Raw genomic sequence first — 26,278 nt, forward strand, 5'->3', positions numbered from 1 at the left:
TACAAACTTTTTACGGGAAAATCAGCAGAGGTCATTTGTGATGTTCTTGAACGATTTGACACCATTCTAATATTTATTTGGACATGTGCAATTTCAACCGTATGAGGGCAGTATCCTCGGGGCAGTATCCAGGTCAGAAATTTCTCGGACCCTGGAGAGCAATAATCAGAGGAGGTATGGTGCTGAAAACACTGCCAAAATTTTTTTTTAATCATAATCTTCTTCTGTGCCAAAGATGAAAACAATCCATAGATCTTTAATTTGCATTTTAAACCACCTTAATCAAAACTTTAACCAAAAATGTCACATGCACCCCCCCCCCCCCCACACACACCCCACCCCTCCACAGTCACACAGTCACACATATACATTGGAGCTCATTTTATAGTCTCCTTTCCAAAATTTGTTTGGCTGGGACAAAATATTATAGATTAATATAGTCATATAAATATATACTGGTGACTTTTAAAATAAACTGTATGGTCCGTATGAACAAGAGTTAGAGCGGGTTTAAAGTTAGACCTGTTCTAAGTGGAATTTAGTCCCAGGAGAAAGGACATGTTTTGAACTTTACATTTGATCTTTAAAATTTTCTAGCTACTCTAAGAAGGAAATAAGAGTAAAGGACCATTCCTGATGGAACTCAATTCCACTTAGACCAGGTCTAACTCTTTTGTGCATACGGACCTAAGTCTTAGCGGTGATATACATGTAGCACTAACCTAATATATTCAGTATTAAGACAAGCAAGCAATGCTGTAGACTCTCCCTAAAATCTTTTTTACATCTTCACATGCTTGAACACTTTCTTACATTTTTTTTTATGCAAACTTCTAATTTATAGTCACTAAGGAGTTTTTCATTAATATTTGGTAAATTCTGTTTTTATTCTAGTGATCATCACTTTGGCCCTATACACCTACATATCACACACCTGTGAATTTGTGATGTCAGTCATAGACACAGTACTAGAAGGAAATGAAATTTAATTCCCTTTGAAAAAAAGTTTCATTATTGCGAAATACAGTACTATATAGAAGGAAATAAATTGCGTAAAAAACATATGTCAAAACCAAGCAAATAATACTGAAGGGCTCACACTAAAATGTTTTCACATCTTTACACGATAAACCACTTTTTAAATATTGGCATATCTAAGTGATCAAATAAGTAGTTCATTAGTAAATTCTGTTTTAATCTAGAAATGCATCGCTTTGTCCTACACCTGACCTGCGACAATTCATACCCCTGTGCATTTGTGAAGTCGTGCATATCCCTGTTTTTATTGTGAAATACACAATGTTCCAGAAGGAAATGAAACTGTGAGAGGCCAAATTTAGCAAAGTGTAAATCCCCTTTTGTACAATAAAGCTACATACAGTGGGGCAGATCGAGTGGGCTGCTTTATTTGGTCCAGTCTGCGTTACATGGTATCAAATTTTGTACTTTGAGACTTATAATGAACTAGAAAGTATCATTAATGGCCAAAATAACTACCGCAGGCCTTGTTTGCAAGGCGGTAATGAATATAAACCTACTGTTCATCTTAACAATTGGACTACATGGCAGACACCAAGCCATAGCATATGAGGATGTACAGACTTGGAATGCTGCAAGCTGCGAGACCTTTCACACCAACTTGTCCCAAGTGTTTAACATATCTGGACACAATCACAATTGCCTTAGAGTTGTGTCGCCTCCTGGAATGGGAATACGCATGGATCTTCTTATGGTAGATGCGGATTGGTCTATATACGACTACTTCTATTTCCAGTATGACAGGAGTGAATGTGAAGAAGAACAAGTCGTTGCATTTTCGGGAGTGCCAAAACCATGCAGCTATGAATTTAACACATATCTGCTGGAAATTCATCTCACCACATCGATCACTGTACAATTTACAAACTTTTCCATTGATGAAAACCCACTAACTCCAGTTTGTGACTTCTCTGATATTGTTGGTCTAAATCAAGATCAATCTTGTGCCAATCTGAAATACTATGATGATATTCATGCAATCACTCATGAAATCACAACGTATCAGGAACTGGTGAAACAACATCCACCTCTGGCTCCAGCCATGGAATTAACAGAAAATCTAGATCAGTATTTTGAAGCAAGTGAATTGCCACCACTGCAGTTACCTGTTGCAAGTAAGCTTAATAGTAACCTATATAATGATTTTGGGAAACTATATAGAGAGGGCTTTGCTAACATAACACTAATAAATAAAACTTCTAAACCAGCCAAACACAATTATATTGATGTACATTCCATGTGTAGTGGTAAATGAATAAATCTCTCCACTCAACACAAGTTATGGATTATGGAAAATCTTAGATCCCATTTACATGAGAGCCTGAAGTCGATTTCAGTCAAATTTGAATTAGACTTCAACTGTGTGTTAAGGGATCTGGAATGAGCGTTTTGAGCGTTTTGACAGTATTTTTTATGGGACATGAGAGCACATCAGACATATCGAATTGCATTCTGAATACGAAGAATGTCTCTCTGATATCAAATAATTTTCATTTTTTGAAATTCACAATATAATACAAATTTTATGACAAATTATTAAAATTTGATATTTTTCACATTTTTGATATATAACAGTCCTGGAAGTAAATTTTGTAAATCTAATGATATATTCTTAAAGTGTATGTAGCTGGGAGGAAAAGACGATCAATTGAAAATTTTGACCTTTCATATTGAAGATATGGATTTTTTTCCCAAAAGACCTAATTTTTTTTGGTGTTTTGGGAAAAAAATCCATATCTTCAATACTTAAAGGTCAAAATTTTCAATTGATCGTCGGCTTTTCATCCCACCTACATGCACTTTAAGTATAAATCATCAGATGTATAAAGTTTACTTTGAGTACTGTTAAATATCAAAAATATCAATTTTTAATCATTTGCCATAAAATGTGTATTACATTGCAATTTCAAAAATCCAAATTATTTGATATCAGAAGGACATTTTTCGTATTCGGAATGCAATTCGATATGTCTGATGTGCTCTAATGTCCCACAATAAATACTCTCCAAACGTTCATACCCCATCCCTTAACAGGGCCATTGTGTTTTGAGCTCAACTTTAAAGGTCGACTTCTAATGACGACCCAGAGCAACTTACTTTTGTCAAATTCAAACTCGACTATAAATCATGACTTTGCAGTGTAAACGAACATGCAATTAGAAGTCAAGTTCATAGTGGTAATTTGAAGCATGAGTAAGTGATGGCGTAAAAGTCAAATTTCCCATTTGTTTTGAAGTTGACTGTGTATACACCCCATCAATAAATAGTTTATGCTAATCCTTAGTCGCAATCTGAATTCAACGTCACAATTGAATTTGACTTCTATGTAAACAGGGTCTTTTTATTATACTTAAATCCAAGCATAATATAACAGCCCAAGAATAATATGTGACCATCCACCACAACTGAGACCGGATGTTGCCAGTGCCACTATTGAGATATGCTCCATTGAACTTAACAATAAACAGGAAGGAAACAAAGGATTTATTGTCTGTTTTATTGATTTTTCACTACTTAAATGTCAAGTACTATAGACATGATATACATCATTTTAAAGCTAATTTCAAGCAGAATATTTTGATTGAATATCTCAAAAATGATGATTGGCGACTTCAGGGCTCAGTTGTGCTGGATGGTCACATATATTCCAGCCCATCATATAATTTTGATACGTTTTTTTTTTAAACCAGTCTGTCTGGGCGAACACACATTTGGGTCCTATAATGGTACCAGGCTCAAGCAAATTGCTCAAGCCAAGCTTATCATAATAAGCATGCTGGCCTGTACAGAGAAGAAAAAAAAGAAATATAATTGAAGAAAAAGTACAAGGAAAAGAATGACCACTCCCAACTAATCATGTGAACAATTTTGGTCTTGATTGGGTCCACAGAATTAGAGAAGGAGAACCGGGACCCGGCCGCCATCTTAATACAGGCATGGAGCAATATGCTCTGATGCAAAAGCTGATTTGGAAGAGTCATTGCCCACATAATTTTCCCCATTTACAAGGTTTAATTAAAAAAGACGAGTGCAATATCTGAATTTAGATTATTTTCGAAAAGCTTGAAATGGGATTTTCTGGGAAACTAATCAAAAATCAATCTTTTCTTACATATATTATGGCCATTGTGATCAAACAAAACTAGTTGGGCCAGTTGTGTCAAACAAACAGAATATGCTTTTATACTTTGATATTACTTTTATAATTTCTTTTTCTAAAAAAAAACTTTTTGAGATATTCTTAAAGGTCTTGGGTGAACTTAGAACTTGGGAACCCTTTTTAAGGCCAAAAAAAATTTGTTATGTTGCCCTCAAGTGGGAACAAGGCGGTTCTCGAACCACGAGTCTCGCCTGCTTTCGCGATCGCCTGCTTTTACGATTACTTTTGGTAGAAGTAAATGAACCTGCAACAACCCATGGCGATTTGCCTGTTCAATTTGAGCTTGATTGGACCAATATTGAATTTGACCTTTGATCCCTAAATTTTGGTGGGTCTCGGCTGGGCACAATTACCTGGCTGATGGTGACTGTACCCACCAAGTCTCATGCCCATCCGACAATTCTTACTAATTTGACCTCAGATGACCCCTACTGACCCCAAAATGACCTTCCAAAAATGGGGCTCTAAATGTTGACTGTACATGTCATGCCCATACAACAGTTTTTAGTCATTTGACTGACTTCAGATGACCTCTGAGAGACCTCAGATGACCTTGCAATGACTGTCCAAAAATTTGGCTCTAAATGATGACTGTACCCACCAAGTTTCATGCCCCTGTGACAGTTTTTAGAAATTTGACCACAGATGACCCATGGGTGACCTCAGATGTCCCTGAAATGACCTTCCAAAAATTTGACTTTAAATGTTGACTGTAACCACCAGGTGTCATGCCCATGGATGACCTTCGATGATCCCAAAATGACCTTCCAAAAAATTGGCTCTAAATGTTGACTGCAGGGGTCGAAATAAGCGATAGCCTGATAGCCATGGCTATTAGGTTTTCTGTCGGGCTATTGGGTTTTATCTCCATGTAGCCCGTTGGGCTATTGACACTCGCTGTCGTGTGTAAGTTCTACAGGTATTTCATGCGCGCAGAAAAATGAAAACATGTGAAAGAAAAATAAAAGCTTCGATCTCCAATATTTACGGCCTGTCCAGAAATTATGGAACATAAAATGCAATGTAAATGTTGAAGTGAAGTCACCGTAGCATTGTAACATAATTTAAAAATAGAAATAAAATACACACCGCCGGCACAATTACACAGATTGCAATATTGTCTAGAACCACTGCTGATAAGTTATTGCAGTTCTGAATGATGACACATACATGAGTTGGTAATATCTAATTCTATCTAAATGCTTTGTGGGTGGTGTGTAGAGATATGCCATCGGTGAAATACGACACAATGATCGGCCGTAGAAGAAAAAAATGACAAAAAGTTGCCCTTGAATTATGTTTTTTAGTCATCATACTCCAGTAATTCAATAAATATCATAATATTTGGCCTAAACTTGAACTCATTTGCAATGAAATGTTATTTTTTATTGAGTAAAGCATGGGTTCCATGTGGTGCCAATGGTGTTGAATTCTGCACTTTGCCGATGTTGAACTGCATTTTGTGGAATTCGGCGAACTTTTATGGCATACATGTAAGCAACACTTTTATAGTAAGTAAACTGCTTGGGAACTTTCTTAAAAAGTGAGATGTTTGGTTACAGGCGAGAATCGTGGCGTGAAAAGCGAGATCACTTTTTTTGCCGGGCTTTAAACTATTTATACCATGATACCGGTTACACATTGTAACCAAAATCACAAAATCTGAAACTAATAATTAAAACGGTACATTCAATACTTGACAGATTAGAACCCCTCATTTTAGGATTTGAGCGCATATTTTAACACTTTCAGGGGGTTCAGGGGTTCTGAGAACCCCTGGTTTTAAAACCTAACTACCCCTGGGGGGGGGGGTAAGGGTTACTCGATCACTAATAACTGAATATTTGAACAAACGATTGGTTTGAATTGTGCGAAAACAATGTTTTTTTTCAGGGCTATTGAATTTCCTTCAGGGCTATCAGAAAAAATGGCAAGATAGCCCGGATGGCTATCAGGAAATGGTCCCTTATTTCTACCCCTGTGACTGTACCCACCAAGTTTCATGCCCATACAACAGTTTTTAGTAATTTGACCTCAGATGACCCCTGGGTGACCCCGAAATGCCCTTCCAAAAATTTGACTCTTAATGTTGACAGTGACCACTTAGTGTCATGCCCATACGAGTTTTTAGTAATGTGACCTCAGATGACCCCTGAGTGACCTTGGATGACCCTGAAATGACTTTCCAAAAAACATGACTCTAAATGTTGACTGTACCCACCAAGTTTCATGCCCATATAACAGTTTCAAGTAATTTGACCTCAGATGACCCCTGGGTGACCTTGGATGACCCAAAAATGACCTTCCAAAAATTTGGCTCTAAATGTTGACTGTACCCACCAAGTTTCATGCCCAAAGACAGTTTTTAGTAATGTGACCTCAGATGACCCCTGGGTGACCTTGGATGACCCCGAAATTACCTTCCGAAACTTTGACTCTAAATGTTGACTGTACCCACCAAGTTTCATGCCCATACGACAGTTTTAGTAATTTGACCTCAGATGACCCCTGGGTGACCTCGGATGACCCCGAAATAATCTGCCGAACATTTGACTCTAAATGTTGACTGTACCCACGAAGTTTCATGCCCATACGACAGTTTTTAGTAGTTTGACCTTAGATGACCCTGGGTGACCTCGGATGACCCGAAATAATCTTCCAACATTTGACTCCAAATGTTGATTGTACCCACCAAGTTTCATGCCGATACGACAGTATTTAGTAATTTGACCTTATATGACCCCTGGGTGACCTCGGATGACCCCGAAATAATCTTCCGAACATTTGACTCTAAATGTTGATTGTACCCACCAAGTTTCATGCCCATACGACAGTTTTTAGTCATTTGACCTCAGATGACCCCTGGGTGACCTCAGATGACCCCGAAATAATCTTCCGAACATTTGACTCGATGTAGCACCCCAAGAGAGACATTTTTGACATAAAAACCCGTTTTAGAAATTTTTTTGAAAAAATGCTTCCTTCACCCTAAAAAGGGGTTTTAAATGTTCAGTTTCCTATCCTTTTGTACATGAGAGACATTCTTCTAAGTCTTTTTTTGGCCTAATAACTTGGCCTACATGACCGAAATTGATACAATGTATATATAATGCGCAATATAAAAACAATATTTCATTAAATTTTTGACCCCCCCCTCAACTTCGAGTCTGTGGGAGGGGGCCACATGGGGGAGGGGTGCTAGTGTGCATGAAGACTACATTGTATGATAGACCATTTTTGACATAAAAACCTGTTTTAGACATTTTTTGAAAAAATGCAGGTGGTTTTAAATGTTCAGTTTCCTATACTTTTGTACATGAGAGACATTCTTCAAAGTCTTTTTTTGGCCTAATGACTTTGATTTTGAAATTGATATATGTAATGTGCAATATAAAAACAATATTTCATTAAATTTTTGACCCCCCCCCCCCTCAACTTTGAGTGTGTGGGAGGGGCCACATGGGGGGGTACTAGTGTGCATCCTCTGGTCATACTACCCCTACCACATTATGTTGACCGCATTCCACCAAGTTTTCGTGCCCATACGACAGTTTTAGTCATTTGACCTCAGATGACCCCTGGATGACCTTGGGTGACCTTGACGCACTAACCAATACAAACTTGTTCTGTCTGGGGTGAAGATGCACCCACCCACCAAGTTTGAAGAACGTGCGACCCCTAGTCTCCGAGAAAATAGGTTTTTGCATTTTATGCATAAATTATGCAAATTAGGTACTTAATTACCATATTTTGCGCTGAGAATCGAATCGGGTTGAGATCCTCTGGTCATACTACCCCCTACCACGTTTCATCATCATAGGGCTTAAGGATCTTACGAATCCCCCAGATACAGCTCCACAAGGCGGATTTCTTCAGATTTCCAACCATATTTGTAGAATCGTTCCGCATAAATTATGCAAATTAACAACTAAATGCGCATACTTTTCGCCGAAAAACTAATCAGGTGATCAGCAGATGTGTATCATAGCTGCCACCAGGTTTCGTTACCATTCGCCTGACGGATCTTGAGATAGTCTGTCCACAAACTCCGCTATCAATTTGCGCTGATTTGCGCATAAATTATGCAAATTAGCTATGTTAATTTGCATATTTTCACCGAAAACATACGGTTACGGAGCAAACTTGGATACCCTTCCTCCCACCAAGTAGCGTCGCCGTAAGTCTTACGGTTCCCCAGATACAGCTCCGGACGGACACACATACATACACACCCCCACCCCTCCACACACACACACACACGCCCACACTCACGGACAGATAGAAATAGTGATTACTAAGTCCCATCCTGAACAAAGTTCAGGCGAGACAAAAATGATAAAGTTGGGTCGGTCGGTCAATCATCTTTTTTTCTTTTTTTTCTTTCTTTTTTTAACCTTCAGTTTTTAAAACTACTAAATATTAAATATTGTTTCTTCCATCAGGGACATTTGTCAATTTTGACTACTGGATACTTGTTAGATAATCAATTTAAGACCAGTCTTTCAATAAAATATTAATTTGAAGTGAATTACATTGATTTTATGAACATATCTGTAAAACTCGTCATTAAAAAAAAATGCGACCCTGATTTTTCTGGATTTAGAGTTGGTCGATGAGGGCAACACAACAACAATTTTTTTGGCCTGATAGGGGAGACACTTTTAACAGGTTTTTTTCTCATGTCTATTCTCAGATGTTACATGTGTTGGCAAACTCCCACAGTGTCCGATGGGGTGTTCATGTTCTCTCACTCATCAACAGTTTAACATCCACTGTTCTGTTATGTCTACCAAAACAAGTATCCTTCTACTATATGTCATGACTGCAGTTCCTACCAGCTCTACCTGTAGCACAACTGCACTTGATATCTCCAGCAGACAACTCCAAGACATCCAGACCGGATCTTTCTCAAATCTCACTGATATCACCTACTTACTTGCATCTAGCAATGATCTAGCAGCACTTCAAAATGAGACATTCAAAGGTTTGGACCAGCTCCAAGTATTGGATCTCTCAAATAACAGGTTTTCAAATATTACTAAAGGTGTATTCTTAGGTCTTGTACATTTAAGTCAATTGTATCTAAATGGGAATGAGCTGAGATCAATAACATCTGACATGTTTTTTGGGTTAAGTAATTTGGAAGTGCTTTATATCACAGAAAACATTGTAACTACAGTCAAGCCTGATGCATTTTTCTTTTTAAAACAGCTTAAGATAGTATCCCTAAGAATGAACCTGATTACCAATTTCTATTTTCAATCGTATAGTGAAAGCCTATGTATTCTAGATGTATCCAACAATAATGTACACCAGCTCAGTGTCAATATGTCACAGTATTTTCCACACCTAACTCATTTATATCTATATAGTAATGCCATTGCAAACATTGAACAAATCACCTTTGAACAGATTCCCAACTTGTCTGTTTTGTATCTCCATGACAATGTCTTCAAAACACTACCTAGTATATTGTCAAACTTTCAAAGATTAAAACGGTTATTGCTTGATTTGAACATGATCCATGATCTTGATGTCAACTTACTTGATAAATTAAAAAAATATCTATTCTTTCACTGGCTTCTAATAAGATAACAACATTGCCATCAAACCTATTTGATAATCTCACCAGTCTGATAGAACTACACCTTCATAACAACACGATATCTGAACTTGATGTGAAATTATTTGATAAGTTATACAATTTATCTATTCTTTCACTGAGTTCTAATAAGATAACAACATTGCCATCAAACCTATTTGATAATCTCACCAGTCTGACAGAACTATACCTTTATAACAACATGATATCTGAACTTGATGTGAAATTATTTGACAAGTTAACAAATTTATATATTCTTTCACTGCATTCTAATAAGATAACAACATTGCCATCAAACCTATTTGATAATCTCATCAGTCTGACAGAACTATACCTTTATAACAACATGATATCTGAACTTGATGTGAAATTATTTGATAAGTTACACAATTTATCTATTCTTTCACTGAGTTCTAATAAGATAACAACATTGCCATCAAACCTATTTGATAATCTCACCAGTCTGACAGAACTATACCTTTATAACAACATGATATCTGAACTTGATGTGAAATTATTTGACAAGTTAACAAATTTATATATTCTTTCACTGCATTCTAATAAGATAACAACATTGCCATCAAACATATTGGATAATCTCACCAGTCTGACAGAACTATACCTTAATAACAACATGATATTTGAACTTGATGTAAAATTATTTGACAAGTTAACAAATTTATCAATTCTTTCACTGTATTCTAATAAGATAACAACATTGCCATTAAACCTATTTGATAATCTCACCAGTCTGACAGTACTATACCTTGATAATAACATGATATCTGAACTTGATGTGAAATTATTTAGTAAGTTAACAAATGTATCTATTCTTTCACTGAGTTCTAATAAGATAACAACATTGCCATCAAACCTATTTGATAATCTCACCAGTCTGATGGAACTATACCTTTATAACAACATGATATCTGAACTTGATGCGAAATTATTTGATAAGTTAATAAATTTATCTATTCTTTGGCTGCATTCTAATAAGATAACAACATTGCCATCAAACCTATTTGATAATCTCACCAGCCTGACAAAGCTATCCCTTTATAACAACATGATATCTGAACTTGATGTGAAATTATTTGATAAGTTAATAAATTTATCTATTCTTTGGCTGCATTCTAATAAGCTAACAACATTGCCATCAAACCTATTTGATAATCTCTCCAGTCTGACTGAACTATACCTTTATAATAACATGATATCTGAACTTGATGTGAAATTATTTGATAAGTTAATAAATTTATCTATTCTTTGGCTGCATTCTAATAAGATAACAACATTGACATCAAACCTATTTGATAATCTCACCAGTCTGACAGATCTAAAACTTTACGACAACATGATATCTGAACTTGATGTGAAATTATTTGACAAGTTAACAAATTTGTCTATTCTTTCACTGTATTCTAATAAGATAACAACATTGCCATCAAACCTATTTGATAATCTCACCAGTCTGACAGAACTACACCTTCATAACAACATGATATCTGAACTTGATGTGAAATTATTTGACAAGTTAACAAATTTATCTATTCTTTCACTGCATTCTAATAAGATAACAACATTGCCATCAAACCTATTTGATAATCTCACCAGTCTGACAGAACTAGACCTTCATAATAACATGATATCTGAACTTGATGTGAAATTATTTGATAAGTTACACAGTTTATCAATTCTCTTACTGGATTCTAATATGATAACAACATTGCCACCAGGCCTGTTTGATAATCTCAACAGTCTGACAGGACTTTCACTGGGCAATAGCATAACAACATTGCCATCAGGCATGTTTGATAATCTTGCCAACTTGAAAAACCTATACCTGCGTAACAACAATATTTCAAAGCTTGATCAGAATATATTTCAAAATTTACATCAATTACAGGTGCTTCACTTACGAAATTATACTACACACAGTCTTCCTCTAACATTACCACCACAAATTTTTGATAAGCTCATCAATTTAAAAGAACTAGCCTTAGGTAACAACATGATATCAGAACTTGACAAAGACATATTTAATGGATTGACACAATTACAGCTTCTTGGGTTGAATAACAATCTTTTAACTGATATCCCAATACTTAATGAACTTGGAAATTTACTTACACTGGATATGCGGCAAAATAGAATAATCACATTAAAAAATAGAATATTCCAAAATCTAACAGCATTAACACTCCTGGATTTGAGGAACAACAATATTTCAAAAATAGGACAAAACAGCTTTCTTGGTGTTGGAAATGAATCTATCATTGCAGTTGATTCACCAGAATTATGCTGTTTTGTAAATGACCACGATCAATGTATATCCACTGAACCAAAATCCCCTTACTTGACTTGTAAACAACTTTTAACTAACAACTGGGTCAGAAGTTCCATGTGGATATTTGGCATGTTTGCTCTAGCATTTAATGGTTTTGTTGTTGTTTACGGCTGTATTGAAATAAAGTATGGTAATATGTATAAAGATAAGCTGTATAACCTATATGAAAAAAATATATACATGTTATTATATAAAGAAAAGCTGCCCCAGATAATATACATTACAAACCTAGCTATAGCAGATTTCATTATGGGTATCTATATGATTATAATTGCTATTGCTGACCTACAATTTGGCCACCAATTCCCATTAAAAGCTAATAATTGGCGTAACAGCTTTACATGTAAGTTGGCAGGCTTTCTAGCTGTTCTCTCAGGTGAAGCTTCACTTTTCATTCTAACTTTGGTAAGTATTGAGAGGCTGTCAGCTTTTATTTGGCCATGGAAACATCATCTACAAAGACTTTATCCCAGCAGTACAAAAAGCAGATCAAACATTATTGCAGTAATAGTAGCATGGATTTTGGCAATTATTCTTAGTTCAATTCCAGCAGGAATAAGCAATGACAATCAGTATTTGTATGATGTATCTGAAGTATGCATTGGTCTTCCATTGACAAGAGATTTGTCATATCAACACATTAACCACAATGTAACAGTTCCCTTGAAGCCATATAGAGATGATGTAGTGTTACCATATGCTACTACTAGATTAACACACAGTTCAACAGGCCCACCTTATTCAACTGGTCTGTTCTTAGGACTGAACTTCCTGTGTTGTGTTATCATTTTCCTATGCTATGCATGCATATTTGTAAGAGTCCTTTATGTAGGACATATACGTGCAATGCAGATGAGTGTCTCCAGGTTACAAATTGAGCTTTGGATGACCTTAAAAATGGGAATTATAGTCTTAACTGACCTCCTATGCTGGATGCCTATTATTTGTTTAGGCATCTTAGTTCAAATGGATAAAATTAAAATTTCTCCAGAAATTTTTTCATGGATCGTAGCATTTGTATTGCCAATAAACTCTGCAATCAATCCACTCCTGTACGGAATATGGGCAATTTCATCTAGGCGAAGGGATTATAAACGAAGAGCTTATAAACAGAGAGAATGGGATGAAACACTATTGTAAAATAGTTTAATTTGATCGTAAGACCACTGACAAAGGGTGGGTGGGATGGGGGTAAGATTTAGTGCAGTTAAGACAAAAACTGACAACATATCAATTAAAGGAGTATTTCGTGATCCTAGCATCTTCTTTTTATGACATTTTTCAGTACATATCCATGAAAAAAGCATATTCCCAAAATTTCGTTCGCGATATCTTTGCTAAACGAATTAATCTGCAAGAAATATTTTGTACATAAACATTATGTAGCCAGAGTATTCTAGTGATATAAAAATCTCAACTTTTTTTGAGAAAAGTGAGGGGATGAGGCTGTGGATCACGAAATGCCCTTTTAACTAATGTTGTAAATATAAAGCAAATGCATGAATGCAAACAACAGGATTAATATTGATGAACAAATTGACAATGCATGGAAAAAATATGCAAGGTATGTTTATGATGAAACAATTAAAAAGTTGCGGATTCTCACACCCTCGCTGTTTATGTGCTGAATGCTCTGTGTGTTGTGTGGGAAGTAATATTAGCAAATCTTCTGCTTATAATTGAATACATGAATACAAAAGCCACCCAAGTCCATGGGAAGTGATTTTGAGAGAAAAACCTGTGTATCATTTTAATTCCTTCAGTTATATTTACCTGGTAAATATGGTATGTTGTACGTGAAAATGAGTGGGTTAAACTGTATTAAGTATGACGATTAGCATTTCAAGGACTTTGTGGGGTTCATTTTAAATTTTGGACTTGGGTGGTTTTTTGAATCATATACAAAGACAACAATGTTTGAATGAGATTACCACTAGTAAGATAATACAAAATAAAGCACACAGGTATGTATAATGTTGGTAAGCATTCTACCATGTAATATAAACCACACACTTTCCTTTTATTAAACCCATTTTTTTTAAAAAAAGTCACTCTCCAGCAATGAATGTGTTACAAGCGGACTTTTATACATACTGAATTTCAAACAATGTGCTACAAGACTCATATCATGGACTTGGGTTATTCTTTCATACATGCTATTTTTCACATGCTCAATAGACACAGTGGATGAATTTGAGTTGTTTTTTCATACATATGACAGGCCTATGCATAGCAACAAATTCCTATGCTTAACTCAATTTGGCCACAGTATGGACTTGGGTGGGTTTTGTAATCATATATTCAATTATCTAGACCCCATGCAGTCATCATGGGATGTAAGCAACATCATTTTCAGCTACCCCTGGAAGTTCCAAGACCCAAAAGATGTCACTATTTTAAGATTAAATTGCTATTTTTTTTCTCAAAATATCATTTCTTCAACTTCAACTGCTATGCATTCAACATCTTGCACTTGAATTGCTTCTCACTTGGCACACATGTTTGGAATTGTAAGACAAGCAATACTATGATTCATTTTTATGATATTTCATTTGTCTTTGGTGTCGAATTACAGCTAATTAACTGAAACTAATTAGCAGAGTTTTGTACTACACCTGCAAATTATATCATAACCCTATAGTAAACATTAAATTTATGAAAATATCATATCACAAAATTCTGAACCTGTGTGCCAAGTTTGAAGCATTTTGGATGAAGGGTTTGTCAATGTATAACATTTGAAATTAGTATTTTTAAATTTGCAAATGACCTTTGCCTTCACCTGTGACCTTGAACCTTAAATTGTGCATTATAATAGATAATTTTATGTATTATCCTGTATATGTACAGAGTTGCAATGTACAATCTTATAATATGAAATTGGTTTTTTTTTTCAAACCTGATTCTTTTGCATATTTGTAATGTTTACACATGTCCCAACTTGCACCTAAATGGAATTGGCCAAATTTGTTGTCTTTGTAGGTCAACAGAGCAAAGTTCGACATAAATTCTTAATTTTAAATTATGAGGTTATGTCCTCCCATAGAACTGCATGTTAAATGGCCAAAATAAACAGTGGGGTTTCTTTCACTTAACCTTGTTATATCAGATTAAAATGGACAGCAAACCTTCCCGGCAGTTATTACTACCGTACTGACTCGAGTATAGTCCTACCCCGTTTTGGGGTGAACATTTTCATACAAATTCAATGCATTTTGAAATCATTAATAGAGTATGACATGAGTACAAATTTATTCAAAACACATAGGCCAACAATTTTTTTTTTAATCAACCATGAATGATCCTAGCATTTAGGTCCAGGTCCAGGGACACTCCAAAGCCGAAAAAATAAATAACTTACAAAAATTTTTTTTTTTTTTTTTTTTTTAATTTCTGAAATTTTTGAAAATTTGGGAGTGGGACTATACTCTAGAAGGTGGGACTATACTTGCATCAGTACAGTAATAATATTTCAACATTTTGAATAAAGAATAACAAAATTAAAATTTGATGAAAATCATACATTAAAGGGGCATTTCGTGATCCATAGCCTCATCCCCCCACTTTTCCCAAAAAAGTTGAGATTTTTACACCACTGGATACCTCTGGCTACATAATGTTTATGTACCAAATATTTCTTGCAGATTAATTCATTAAGCAAAGATATCGCCAAATTTGAATTTCGTTCTGGTGCACCAGAACGAAATTACAACACATTGTCTATGGAGCAGTGTAATACACATAATCATGCATAACTCGCAAATGCAAAATCGGAATCAACTGAAATTTTGGAAATAAGCTTTTTTTCGTGGATATCTACTGAAAAAATGTCATAAAAAGAGGATGCTAGGATCACAAAATACTCCTTTAAGGCTTTAAGTATAAGTAAAAATAGTCATTGTCTTCCATTATTTATAATACCACATGTATTGGGTATTCCAGTTGAAACTCATACATCCATATGGAAAACATGACCTTAATCTTCCACACAGGGAGTGTAGATTTCAAATGGAGTTACCTGAATGGGTGACGCCAATTGAAATCTACACCCACTTACAATGTATATGGAAGATTAAGGTCATGTCTTCCATTGGGGGTGTATGGATTTCAACTGGAATAGCCCGGGAATACCCCATTTAATATGTAATCACGGTATATGCCCCCTTAAATAACATCATAACAGATGCAGGGTCAAGTTAATTCTACTGTGTGTAATATACTTTTATTTGTCTAATTTAAAGGGACTTTCAGAGATCCATCTATGACTTAACAATCTGTAAAAGTTTCTAAAGCGTCATAAAAATGGTTGATAAATCAGTAAAACCATTTCAAATATTCATGTCCACAAGTTTTTAACATTGAATAAGAACATGAATTCTACTAAGCCTGCAAATTGCCAGAATATTCTTAGAAATTGTAAATACCTGATGATTTTTGTATGTAATATTTCTAAGCCTACAATGTATAATTATAATAAAGTGGTTTTTTTTTTTTGTTTAGTTTTTTGGTATTTTTGAGAAGAGCGTTTGTTGAATTTGTTCTTTGTATTAAAAATAAAGTACAAATGATAGTATTTTTAATAAAGCCATGTTTCTGTTGCCAGATGATTTGTCTCTTCAGTCTATAAGAAAGTGTATTTACTACATATGGGTTTTGTTGTTTCAATTTTGTATGCAGACCAAAGATATTAGACAAGGAGAGTTCAGTCTCCACCATATTTGCATGTCCCTCATACAGAGGAAAATTGTTTTATTTAAACTTAATTTATTGTTATTTTACAAATTCGGTTAAAATACATCAAAAAGCAAAAGAAAATTACATAATACCTATGAAAGAAAACAAAGAAAATAGATCCAATGGGCAAGCATCAAGACACTGTCACCAAGAGGCGTGACTCCTCCAACCCATTGGGGCAATACTATTGCACAGTAAATACCTGAGACGAAAATACCAACAGGAATCGGAAGCGCGACCCAATTCACCCGTGTGCAATGAGCCAGGTCTGTTACGGCTTTATGTGCATGCTCAGATCGAAACAAAATTGACAGGATGGACAAACTTGTGCTTCAAACTACATATTAATACAAAAACTTACGTAAATTTAAAGTTGCCCATGACATGGTGTATTATTTCCATGCATTGCAATGGTTAAAAATCATGATGTAAGTCTCAATAATATGTACTTTGAAGCACAAGTTTGTTCCCAATTCACATACACATCGTCCATCCTGTCAAGTTTGTTTTGATCCAAGCGAGGTCATTTTAAATGTCGAGCCAGTCTAATTGGACTGCTCATGCGCATTAGGTACAATTAGTTATTAGGCCCCATACTCCATTCCCTGTGGCAGCGCTACCACTTTATTTAATTAAATGCAGATACTGAAAGTGTCCATATTTGATATATGTCCTTCCTTTGACCAGGTCTCGCTACCATACGCCAATCAGATCTGGAGATAATTTGACTACAGGGTTGAATTTATCACATTTCCAACAAGAAGAGTTCCTCATAAATTAAAATGCAAATGAACAACTAAATGGCTGCGCATAATCTTCACCGATAATCTGTCCATAAACTCCTGTTTTAATTTGAATTTGAGATGATTTTTGCATAAATTATGCAAATTAACTACTTTAATGAGTATATTTTTCACCAAAAACATATGGGCACAGAGCACAGTTGCATATACTTCCTCCCACCAAGTACCATCCCCATTTAAAATTTTTTTAGGTCTTACAGATCCCCAGATACAGCTCCGGACGTACGTACACCCATATGTATGGACGGAAGCACACCCCCACATACGCACAGACAGAAAAGTGGTTACTAAGTCTCATACTGAAAATGGATTTTAATTTTTAAGAACTCTGACTTTAATTGTAACATCTGTATATTAAATTGAAATGGGTAAATGTGCCACGAGAGTCCTTCAGATGGGATGTTAAGCCATCAATACCAAGTATAAAAGTCAACATATCTATAAATGTATATCATAGTCAGTTTAAAAAAGAGTAGGGTTTACGAGGCTAACTAGTACTTTTCAAAATAAAGTTGACAACAAATTTGCTTACCTCATTAAATGGGAGTTTGTTAGTAAGTTTCAATCCCATCAGCACCATCCTAGCAACCCAGAAGAATAAAATGTCCCTCCCTGTTTCCATCAGTGAACATGGATAATACTGTGCTAAATCTGTAGTCTGAAAACAATACAAAGAAAATGAGGAATTAAACAAGACACGCTCTTTTGATCACATACATGATGGACATATGGTGGGGGGGGGGGGTATTGTGTTATGTGTTATGGACAGGGCAATGGGCTACTCCAGTTCAAATCCATCACTCCTATGGAAGATATTACCTTTATCTCCCACACAGGGAGTATAGATTACAAATGGAATCACCCATTCAGGTAACCCCATTTGAAATTCACACTCCCTGTGGGCAACATTAAGGTCATGCCTTCCATAGGGTGTATGGATTTTAACTAGAAATGAATATCACAATACAAGCCCAGACTCTCCTAACCTTATATTTACAGACTCACTCAACAGTTCACCCCCCTGGAAGGATTGAAAATAAAACAAATGATTTGAAGTCTACATACCTGTTCAGGCCAGCCGTGTGCAGCAAATGGAAACAAAGCTGATGAGAACCAAGTATCTAACACATCATCATCTGCAAATGAATAATAAATAAAATAATAAATGTTGCCATTCATACAGTGCCTTGCACATGTATCAAAGTGCTTTATATTTATTCCGCTGTCATTAGAATATGTCAGTTGCCAAGACATGATCATACTTTTGGGCAGTGCTCAATGGACAATATCCATAATAGCTCCCCATTTCACCCCTGGGTAGAGAGAGGCAAGTGAGGCAAAACACCTTGCCCAAGTGCACAACATGATGGCACTGCCAGGGCTTGAACTCACAATCCTCCCATTGCGAGGCAAGGCCCATACCGCAGCACCACTGTGCCCCCACAAACGAATCCTAAGGCAATTTAGCTTTTGCTTTTTTTTCAATAAAACTAAAAATTTGTGAAATAAATTTATGAAAATGTTGCAAAGACATATCCACTGGGGTTGTTTTTTAGTAAAAAATAAATTTCATGAAAAACTTAATTTGATTTCACTTCAAATTGACAGACATGTTTACTCAAAGAGGCAAACTTTATTAACAACAAACCACACTTATAAAGTGCTTTACACCAAAGTCCCTAGGAACTTGTACAAAGATACATAGAGCAAAACAAAAAACATTACATTTAGTATGCAATTGTAAATACTTTTCAGAGACGTTTTAAATTAATATACAGTAGGAGAGTTTTATCTTGAGAGTTACTCAGTTTGGACTCATTTCTGCCTAATAACCAGATAGACCTAACCTTTACAAACATGTTGTCACAAATTATTGATCTGTGACACAAGACTTTTGCCTCATATGTGGATTACTTGGTACATGGAACACACCTGTAGAGGAGTTAGTCATCTGACGCAAAAGAAAACAATTAAAAAGAAAACATCCAATTCCAATATTATGCATTTCATATCCCACCTTGTTTCAGCTCTATCATATCTTGGTTAATCCCCAACCTATCAGAGGCCTTCTTTCTTGCTTCCATCTCTGTGTGTGAGCGCTGATCCACAAGCGATTCTCCATCTCCTGTTGAGAAGTCAAAAGAATGATTAATAACCTTTTTGAGGGGACTCATTTTCAAGGCCGCTGGTCAAGGGCCCCAAGACCATGCAGTGTTCTAAAATGGTTTGTAAATTGGAACACAATGGCCCACCAACATTGCTGTAAGACCAATAGTCATGTGGCTGCCATCAATTTGGAGGCTTACACCTTCACCTAGATTAGAGTCCGAAGTTTACCGTTTTCTAAAATCTATTTTCCGTGTTGTAAAATTTGTAAATCTGTGTCATGAATAAAGCTTAAAATGTATAAACAATGATATTAATGTCATAATAAAGTGTTCAATATCGCGATCAATATGCTCTGATTGGAATATTCTCACGAAAATAGGCCGACTATTCCGATGTTTGGAGGGATATAGGGAGTTCATGTCTTGGTAATATACCTTTATTTCGGTATTATTAAACAGTATTTTATCATAAAAATTGACATACACAACTCATGATTGTTTTTAACATTTATTTCTCTTATCTTTGAACAATTTTTGTCACATCATACAAAAATGTCATTTTCCGTGTTGTACCTCCGATTCCGTGATTTTCTTCCGTTTTCCATAAAACGGAAAACTTCGGACTCTAACCTAGATACAGCTTGTTTATTGAACTTGATAGTACTGACCTGGGTATACAGGGTGTCCCAGAAAAAATTACCGGGCGAATGAATTTGGACATAAGTCGAGAAATAGACATCAGAATCCAAATATCTATCATTTTATTCTGCATCTTATATGTCAAGTTTACTGGAATCAGTTGACTGATTGCGAAGAAATGAGCGATTACATACCGCATGCGTCAATTCACTTCATTCCAAGTTTGAAAGAAAGACCATTCAACACAATGCGCACTAGTGGTTAATTGTTAATGGGGTTCATATTTTGTTCTGTAAAATCCCTTTCGTTCTTTTTAAACAATCTGCTTCTTGCAAAACATTTAATTAGGTTTTGCACAAATTTGAAAACCTGCACGATATTGAACATGAAATGAAAGCTTACATGTAAGATGATGCTCGGTACTTGTAAATACACGTATCTTTTTTCGTTAATGTTGATATAAATGTTGCATAAAGAATTTTTGCATAAATAATTCCAGCTGGCTTAAAAACTTTCTCTCACACATTAATGTTTTTGGAATATTTCCAAGAAATTGTAATGCAAAGTTTAAATATTTTAAAACTTCAACATTAATGCTGTATGGGATCAAAAATCACACTTAAAGCTGTAACCACTTGATCATTGTCATTCTTGGCTCAAATGTTCTTTAGAAAGTTAACATATACCATATTTACACAATCTAAGGAATTAAAGTTGGAAAGCTTCCAATTGCAGAAATCAAAGTTTTCTCCGGCAAACTGTTATTCATCTTCAGTGAAAGCATAAATAACATAACAACGTCGGGTTATAAAATATACAATGTAGACTAAATTTAATGAAATGCACAAACTTTAGGAAGCGGTGAGCGAGTATGAAAAAAGCGAATATTGATCAAACTTGGAATGAACTGTATTGATGCGCGTATTATGCAATTATTAATTTCTTCGTAACTAGTCAACCGAATCAAATAAAATTTTCGTATTTGATGCACAATAAAATAGGCTATGCGCTACATTTTAAATTTTTGATTCTGATGTCTATTTATCGACTTACGTTCAATTGTATTCACTCGGTAATTTTTTCTGGGACACCCTGTATATAGTCTCATTAGTGCTCAGCACTATGTCGAGTCGTGCGATTTCGGTGTTAAAAGCAAACTTTCACTTGATTTTGTCTCTTGTGGGGTAAATAATGGGAAAAAGATGTTTTCATTTTTAATTTAGGAAGTGGTAAAATCCAAGATGGCCGCATAAAATCCTATAAAACTGACTGACACATGCAAAAAAAACTATATATCACTCTTAAAATATGCCAAAATGTAAATTTCAAATACTGGAACTATGTAGTCTTGTGTCAGATACTCAAAGAAAGATTTAATATTTCGGGGTAATTGGTAAAATCCAAGATGGCCGCCAAAAACCTATAAAACTGACTGACACATGCAAAAAAGCTACATATTGCTCTCAAAATATGTTAAAAATGTCAATTTCAAACACTGGAACTATGTAGCCTTGTGTCAGACACTCAAAGAAACATTTAATATTTCGGGGTAAGTGGTAAAATCCAAGATGGCCGCCAAAATCTTGTAAAACTGGCTGACACATGCAAAAAAGCCACATATCTCTCTCAAAGTATGCTCAAAATCTAAATTTCAAACACTGGAACTAGCATTGTGTCAGGCACTCAAAGATATATTTAATATTCTACCATTATGATTACTATTCAATATGGCGACCAATATGGCTGCTTACATACTGCTTACATGTAGGCCTATATGAGTTTGTTTTTATGATCATGTTTCCAAGTGTATAATTATGTATTTGAACCAAAAGCACAATGTTTTACATAACCAGACCCCTTGCCAGGTCCAAGATGGACGGCATATCAGATACAGTACCTACTCATGGCACTAGTACATGGTTATACACCACTAATAGGCCTGGGCGATGCATGGAAATGATGAACTATTTGTTTGCGTGGCATCTGAAAAGACTGTTTAAAATCACTGTAATTGACCAAGTGATATAGCCAAAAAAGTACATTTTGGGTTTTGATGCTTCGAAATGGTATATTTTTGGCATATATTCGCCCTATCTAATTAATTGTAACTTTCAGCTTCAAGGGCACAATGCCATTTTGTTTGCGGTTCAGTGCATTTAAACAAGAAAAGTCTCATTTCAACCTATGTTGAGTTTTTGATCATTTGGGATCTAAATCATCTAGTTTCACCTGAAATTGGTGGCGTTTAACTATATTAACTGTGAGAGTTCTGAATTTGAGAAAATTCCACCCGAAATCAGCCATTTTCCCATTGACAACAATGTAATGGGTTTAGGGGACAGCGTTATCCTAGGACATCTAGGACAGCGTTATCCTAGATTCATGTCCCTTATCTGGGGTTAGGCGCCTCATCTGGGGTTTAGACTGCATTATCCTAGATTCAGGTCCCTTATCTGGGGTTTCGAGCGCCTCATCTTGGTTTAGATGCCTTATCCGGGATTTAGACTACCTTTATATATAGGGTTTGTGTTCCTTATCTAGGGTTTAAGGTGCCTTATTTGGGGTTTTAGATGCCTTATCTGGAGTCTAGACTGTTTTATCCCCAGTTAACATCCCTTGTCAGGGGTTAAGACAGCTTATTTGGGATTTAGACTGCATTATCCTAGGGCGCCTTATCTGGGGTTTAGACTGCATTATCTTAGATTCACGTCTCTTATCTGGGGTTGGGCGCCTCATCTGGGGTTTAGACTGCATTATCCTAGATTCAGGTCCCTTATCTGGGGTTTCGAGCGCCTCATCTTGGTTTAGATGCCTTATCCGGGATTTAGACTACCTTTATATATAGGGTTTGTGTTCCTTATCTAGGGTTTAAGGTGCCTTATTTGGGGTTTTAGATGCCTTATCTGGAGTCTAGACTGTTTTATCCCCAGTTAACATCCCTTGTCAGGGGTTAAGACAGCTTATTTGGGATTTAGACTGCATTATCCTATATTTACATCTCTTATCTGGGGTTAGGGTACCTTATCTGGAGTTTAGACTGCCTTATCTGAGGTTTACGTCCCTTATCGGGGGTTAATGCGCCTTATCTAGGTTTAGATGCCTAAAGAATGGATCTGGGATTTAGACCGCCTTATCTATGGTTTACATCCCTTATTTGGGGGTATCTGGAGTTTAGACTGTGCTATCCTAGGTTTACGTCCCTCATCTGAAGTTAAGGCGCCTTATCTGGGATTTAGATGCCTTCTCTGTTGTTTACGTTCCTTATCTGGTGTTAAGGCGCCTTATCTGGGGTTTAAACTGCCTTATCTGGGGTTTCTGTCTCTTATCTGGGGTTAAGGTGCCCTATCTGGGGTTTAGATGCCTTATCTGGGGTTTACGACCCTTATCTGGGGTTAACGATCCTTATCTGAAGTTAAGGCGCCTTATCTGGGATTAAGATGCATTATCTGTTGTTTACGTTCCTTATCTGGTGTTAAGGCGCCTTATCTGGTGTTAAGGCGCCTTATCTGGGGTTTAAACTGCCTTATCTGGGGTTTATGTCTCTTATCTGTGGTTAAGGTGCCCTATCTGGGGGTTAGATGCCTTATCTGGGGTTTACGACCCTTATCTGGGGTTAACGATCCTTATCTAGAGTTAAGGCACCTTACGTGGGGTTTAGATGCCATATCTGTGGATGTTCCTTATTTAGGGTTAAGGCACCTTATTTGGGGTTTGGACTGCTTTATCTGGAGTCTACGTCCCTTAATCTGGGTTTAAATACCTTTTCTGGGGTTTAGACTGCGTTATGCTAAGGTTAAGGTATCTTAGCCCCAGGTAAGGATCGTAAACCCCGTATAAGGCCGTATAAACCACCGATAAGATAATATAGGGCCTATAGGCAAAATTCTGCATTTTAGTGGTGGTTATTTTTAAATTTTGGCAGCCATCTTGGGATTTAAGGTCCTGTGCTGTTTTAGATTATTCTAATGGATTTCTAAACCCTGTAAACATGGGTATAGACACCAGCATCATACTTCTAGGACTTTCTGCACCCGAGATATAGCCAAATTAATTTTCACTGGCGGCCATTTTGAAATTTTGGCAGCCATCTTGGAATGATAGGCTCTAGGCTGTTGTAAATTACTCTATTGGATTCCTTGACCCTGAAAACATGGGTATAGACATCAGAATCGTGCTGCTGGGTGCTTCTCTGACCAAGTTATGGTGATTTTAAGGGATTTTGGCGACCATCTTGAAAAACGCCCTCTACCAAGAGTTTCCCACACTTTTCGATGGTGCAGACTCCTCTCATTTTATTCAGCGTCCTCAAATCTATAAAGAAACACCTTCAAAACTTCTTGTACTCAACCCGAGAAGGAACTTCCATTCTGTACCCTACTAAAGCGCAATTTATGACTAAAATATGGCAAATTTTCAATCACGGCGGCCATCTTAGATTTTAGGGACTAAACGGTCTTTAAAAAAATGAAAACATGTTTTATTTCAATCTTTGCCTTCCAATGCAATGAAATCAATTGAGAAATTGCTTTTAACAAAGAAATCGCACGACTTCCCCTTTGTTCAACATAGTGCTGTGCACTACTACATGCAGTATAATTCCAATCTAAATTTTTGAAATAAAATCAAATTGCTTCATCAGACCACAAATTAATATTACTAGCGGGAGACCCGCGCTTCGCGCGGGTCCCCGCTAGTTGAGTAAACGGGAGCGGTTAGTAAACGGGAGTGGTTAGTAAACATGGTCAACGGTGATGATAATCATGGTATCTTGATGTAGATATATTATTCATCCAGTATAGTAATGATCATGTTAGCTTGATAATCATATGTTAGCTCCTGTCATATTAAAGAAGCTAAACTTGAATATCCAGACGTGGTTGATTTTTACTTTATCCCAACAAACATAAAACATTAATGTTAGAAGAGGTTGCTAGGGAAAAAAACGTTTCAATTTCGGGTTATAATGGTATAAAACATGTAAGCAACATGTTTGCTAAAAGTTGCAGCAAAACATTTTAAGCGAGCCCGTGTTGTTAATAGCTAGGCCTACATTAGAGCCAGGATTTATTTGCGGGGCCGCAGAATTTCCAAAATGTGGACTTTCAAGTTCCACTAAAGTGGGCTCATCCACCCCCTAACATTTAACCTTCTCGGGCTATAGGCCTACTGATTAACAGCTACACGACTCTGTTGGCTACATTTTAACATTCCCTCTGAAAAGTGGACTTTTTTGCAAATCTGTCACCCAATGACCCCCCATTTCATCAGCTTAACACCCAATGATCCCCCCGAAATTGCTTCAAGGCCTTTGCTTTGACCAAGTTTCCAATTCTGAGGGGACACAGCCGGCTGCACGGCGCGCGTGACACAATGGTGCTTCGTGGCCATTCAAAAAGGTGGCGGCAAAAACTTCCGAGTGTGCCCCCCTTCCCAAATTCCTGGACCCGCCACTGTCTCAGAGAAGCAGTCAGTCACGTACACACATACTTGTTTGTCTGGGCGTACACATACGTAGGCCTACGCATGGTACCACCTATCTGGGGGCCTACTCGCGGTAAGCCAACATTAGGTGCGTCCATACCATGCGCCGCAATGCTGCGTGAAACCATGTACGCAAGAGGTGCGTGACTCGCCACTTACCGCAAGCATGTTGGACATCGCTTGCATTTGACGCGTTTGCTGTCATGACCTGACCCATAAGGTTATTGACCTCAACGGCCTAGCAACCGACCATTTTTTTGTTATTTCCATAGTGATTGAATAGTTTTGCAAAAATGAACGTCAGATGGTTTAATGGCAATATGTACCCGATCAATGTACGAATAAATCAGAGCTAGAAAGTAAAAG

At 36.4% G+C, this 26,278-nt stretch overlaps 2 protein-coding genes across 2 annotated transcripts in view; one reads left to right on the forward strand and one right to left on the reverse strand.

Annotated features, from left to right (window-relative positions):
• LOC140137440 (valine--tRNA ligase-like) overlaps positions 1 to 26,278 on the reverse strand; it is an 80,249-nt gene that overhangs the window by 32,900 nt on the left and 21,071 nt on the right. The window contains 4 exon segments of the mRNA XM_072159093.1: positions 18,217 to 18,342; positions 18,750 to 18,820; positions 19,702 to 19,765; positions 19,768 to 19,809. Of these exon segments, the coding sequence (XP_072015194.1) occupies positions 18,217 to 18,342; positions 18,750 to 18,820; positions 19,702 to 19,765; positions 19,768 to 19,809 (303 nt within the window).
• Positions 1,323 to 9,793, forward strand: LOC140138211 (uncharacterized). The gene is made up of 2 exons (XM_072160127.1): positions 1,323 to 2,153; positions 8,892 to 9,793. The coding sequence occupies exons 1-2, from the start codon at positions 1,481 to 1,483 to the stop codon at positions 9,791 to 9,793; spliced, it is 1,575 nt and encodes a 524-aa protein (XP_072016228.1). The 5' UTR covers positions 1,323 to 1,480.

The sequence above is a fragment of the Amphiura filiformis genome, chromosome 17 (assembly GCF_039555335.1).
Source record: "Amphiura filiformis chromosome 17, Afil_fr2py, whole genome shotgun sequence".
Classification (NCBI taxonomy): Eukaryota; Metazoa; Echinodermata; class Ophiuroidea; order Amphilepidida; family Amphiuridae; genus Amphiura; species Amphiura filiformis.

What these genes read in the sequence shown, in the direction of transcription:
- LOC140138211 (XM_072160127.1), top strand. Translation starts at nt 1,481, where the DNA reads ATGGCCAAAATAACTACCGCAGGCCTTGTTTGCAAGGCGGTAATGAAT. An exon ending in ACTGCAGTTACCTGTTGCAA is followed by an intron (nt 2,154 to 8,891) that starts GTAAGCTTAATA and finishes GTCTATTCTCAG; the next exon opens with ATGTTACATGTGTTGGCAAA.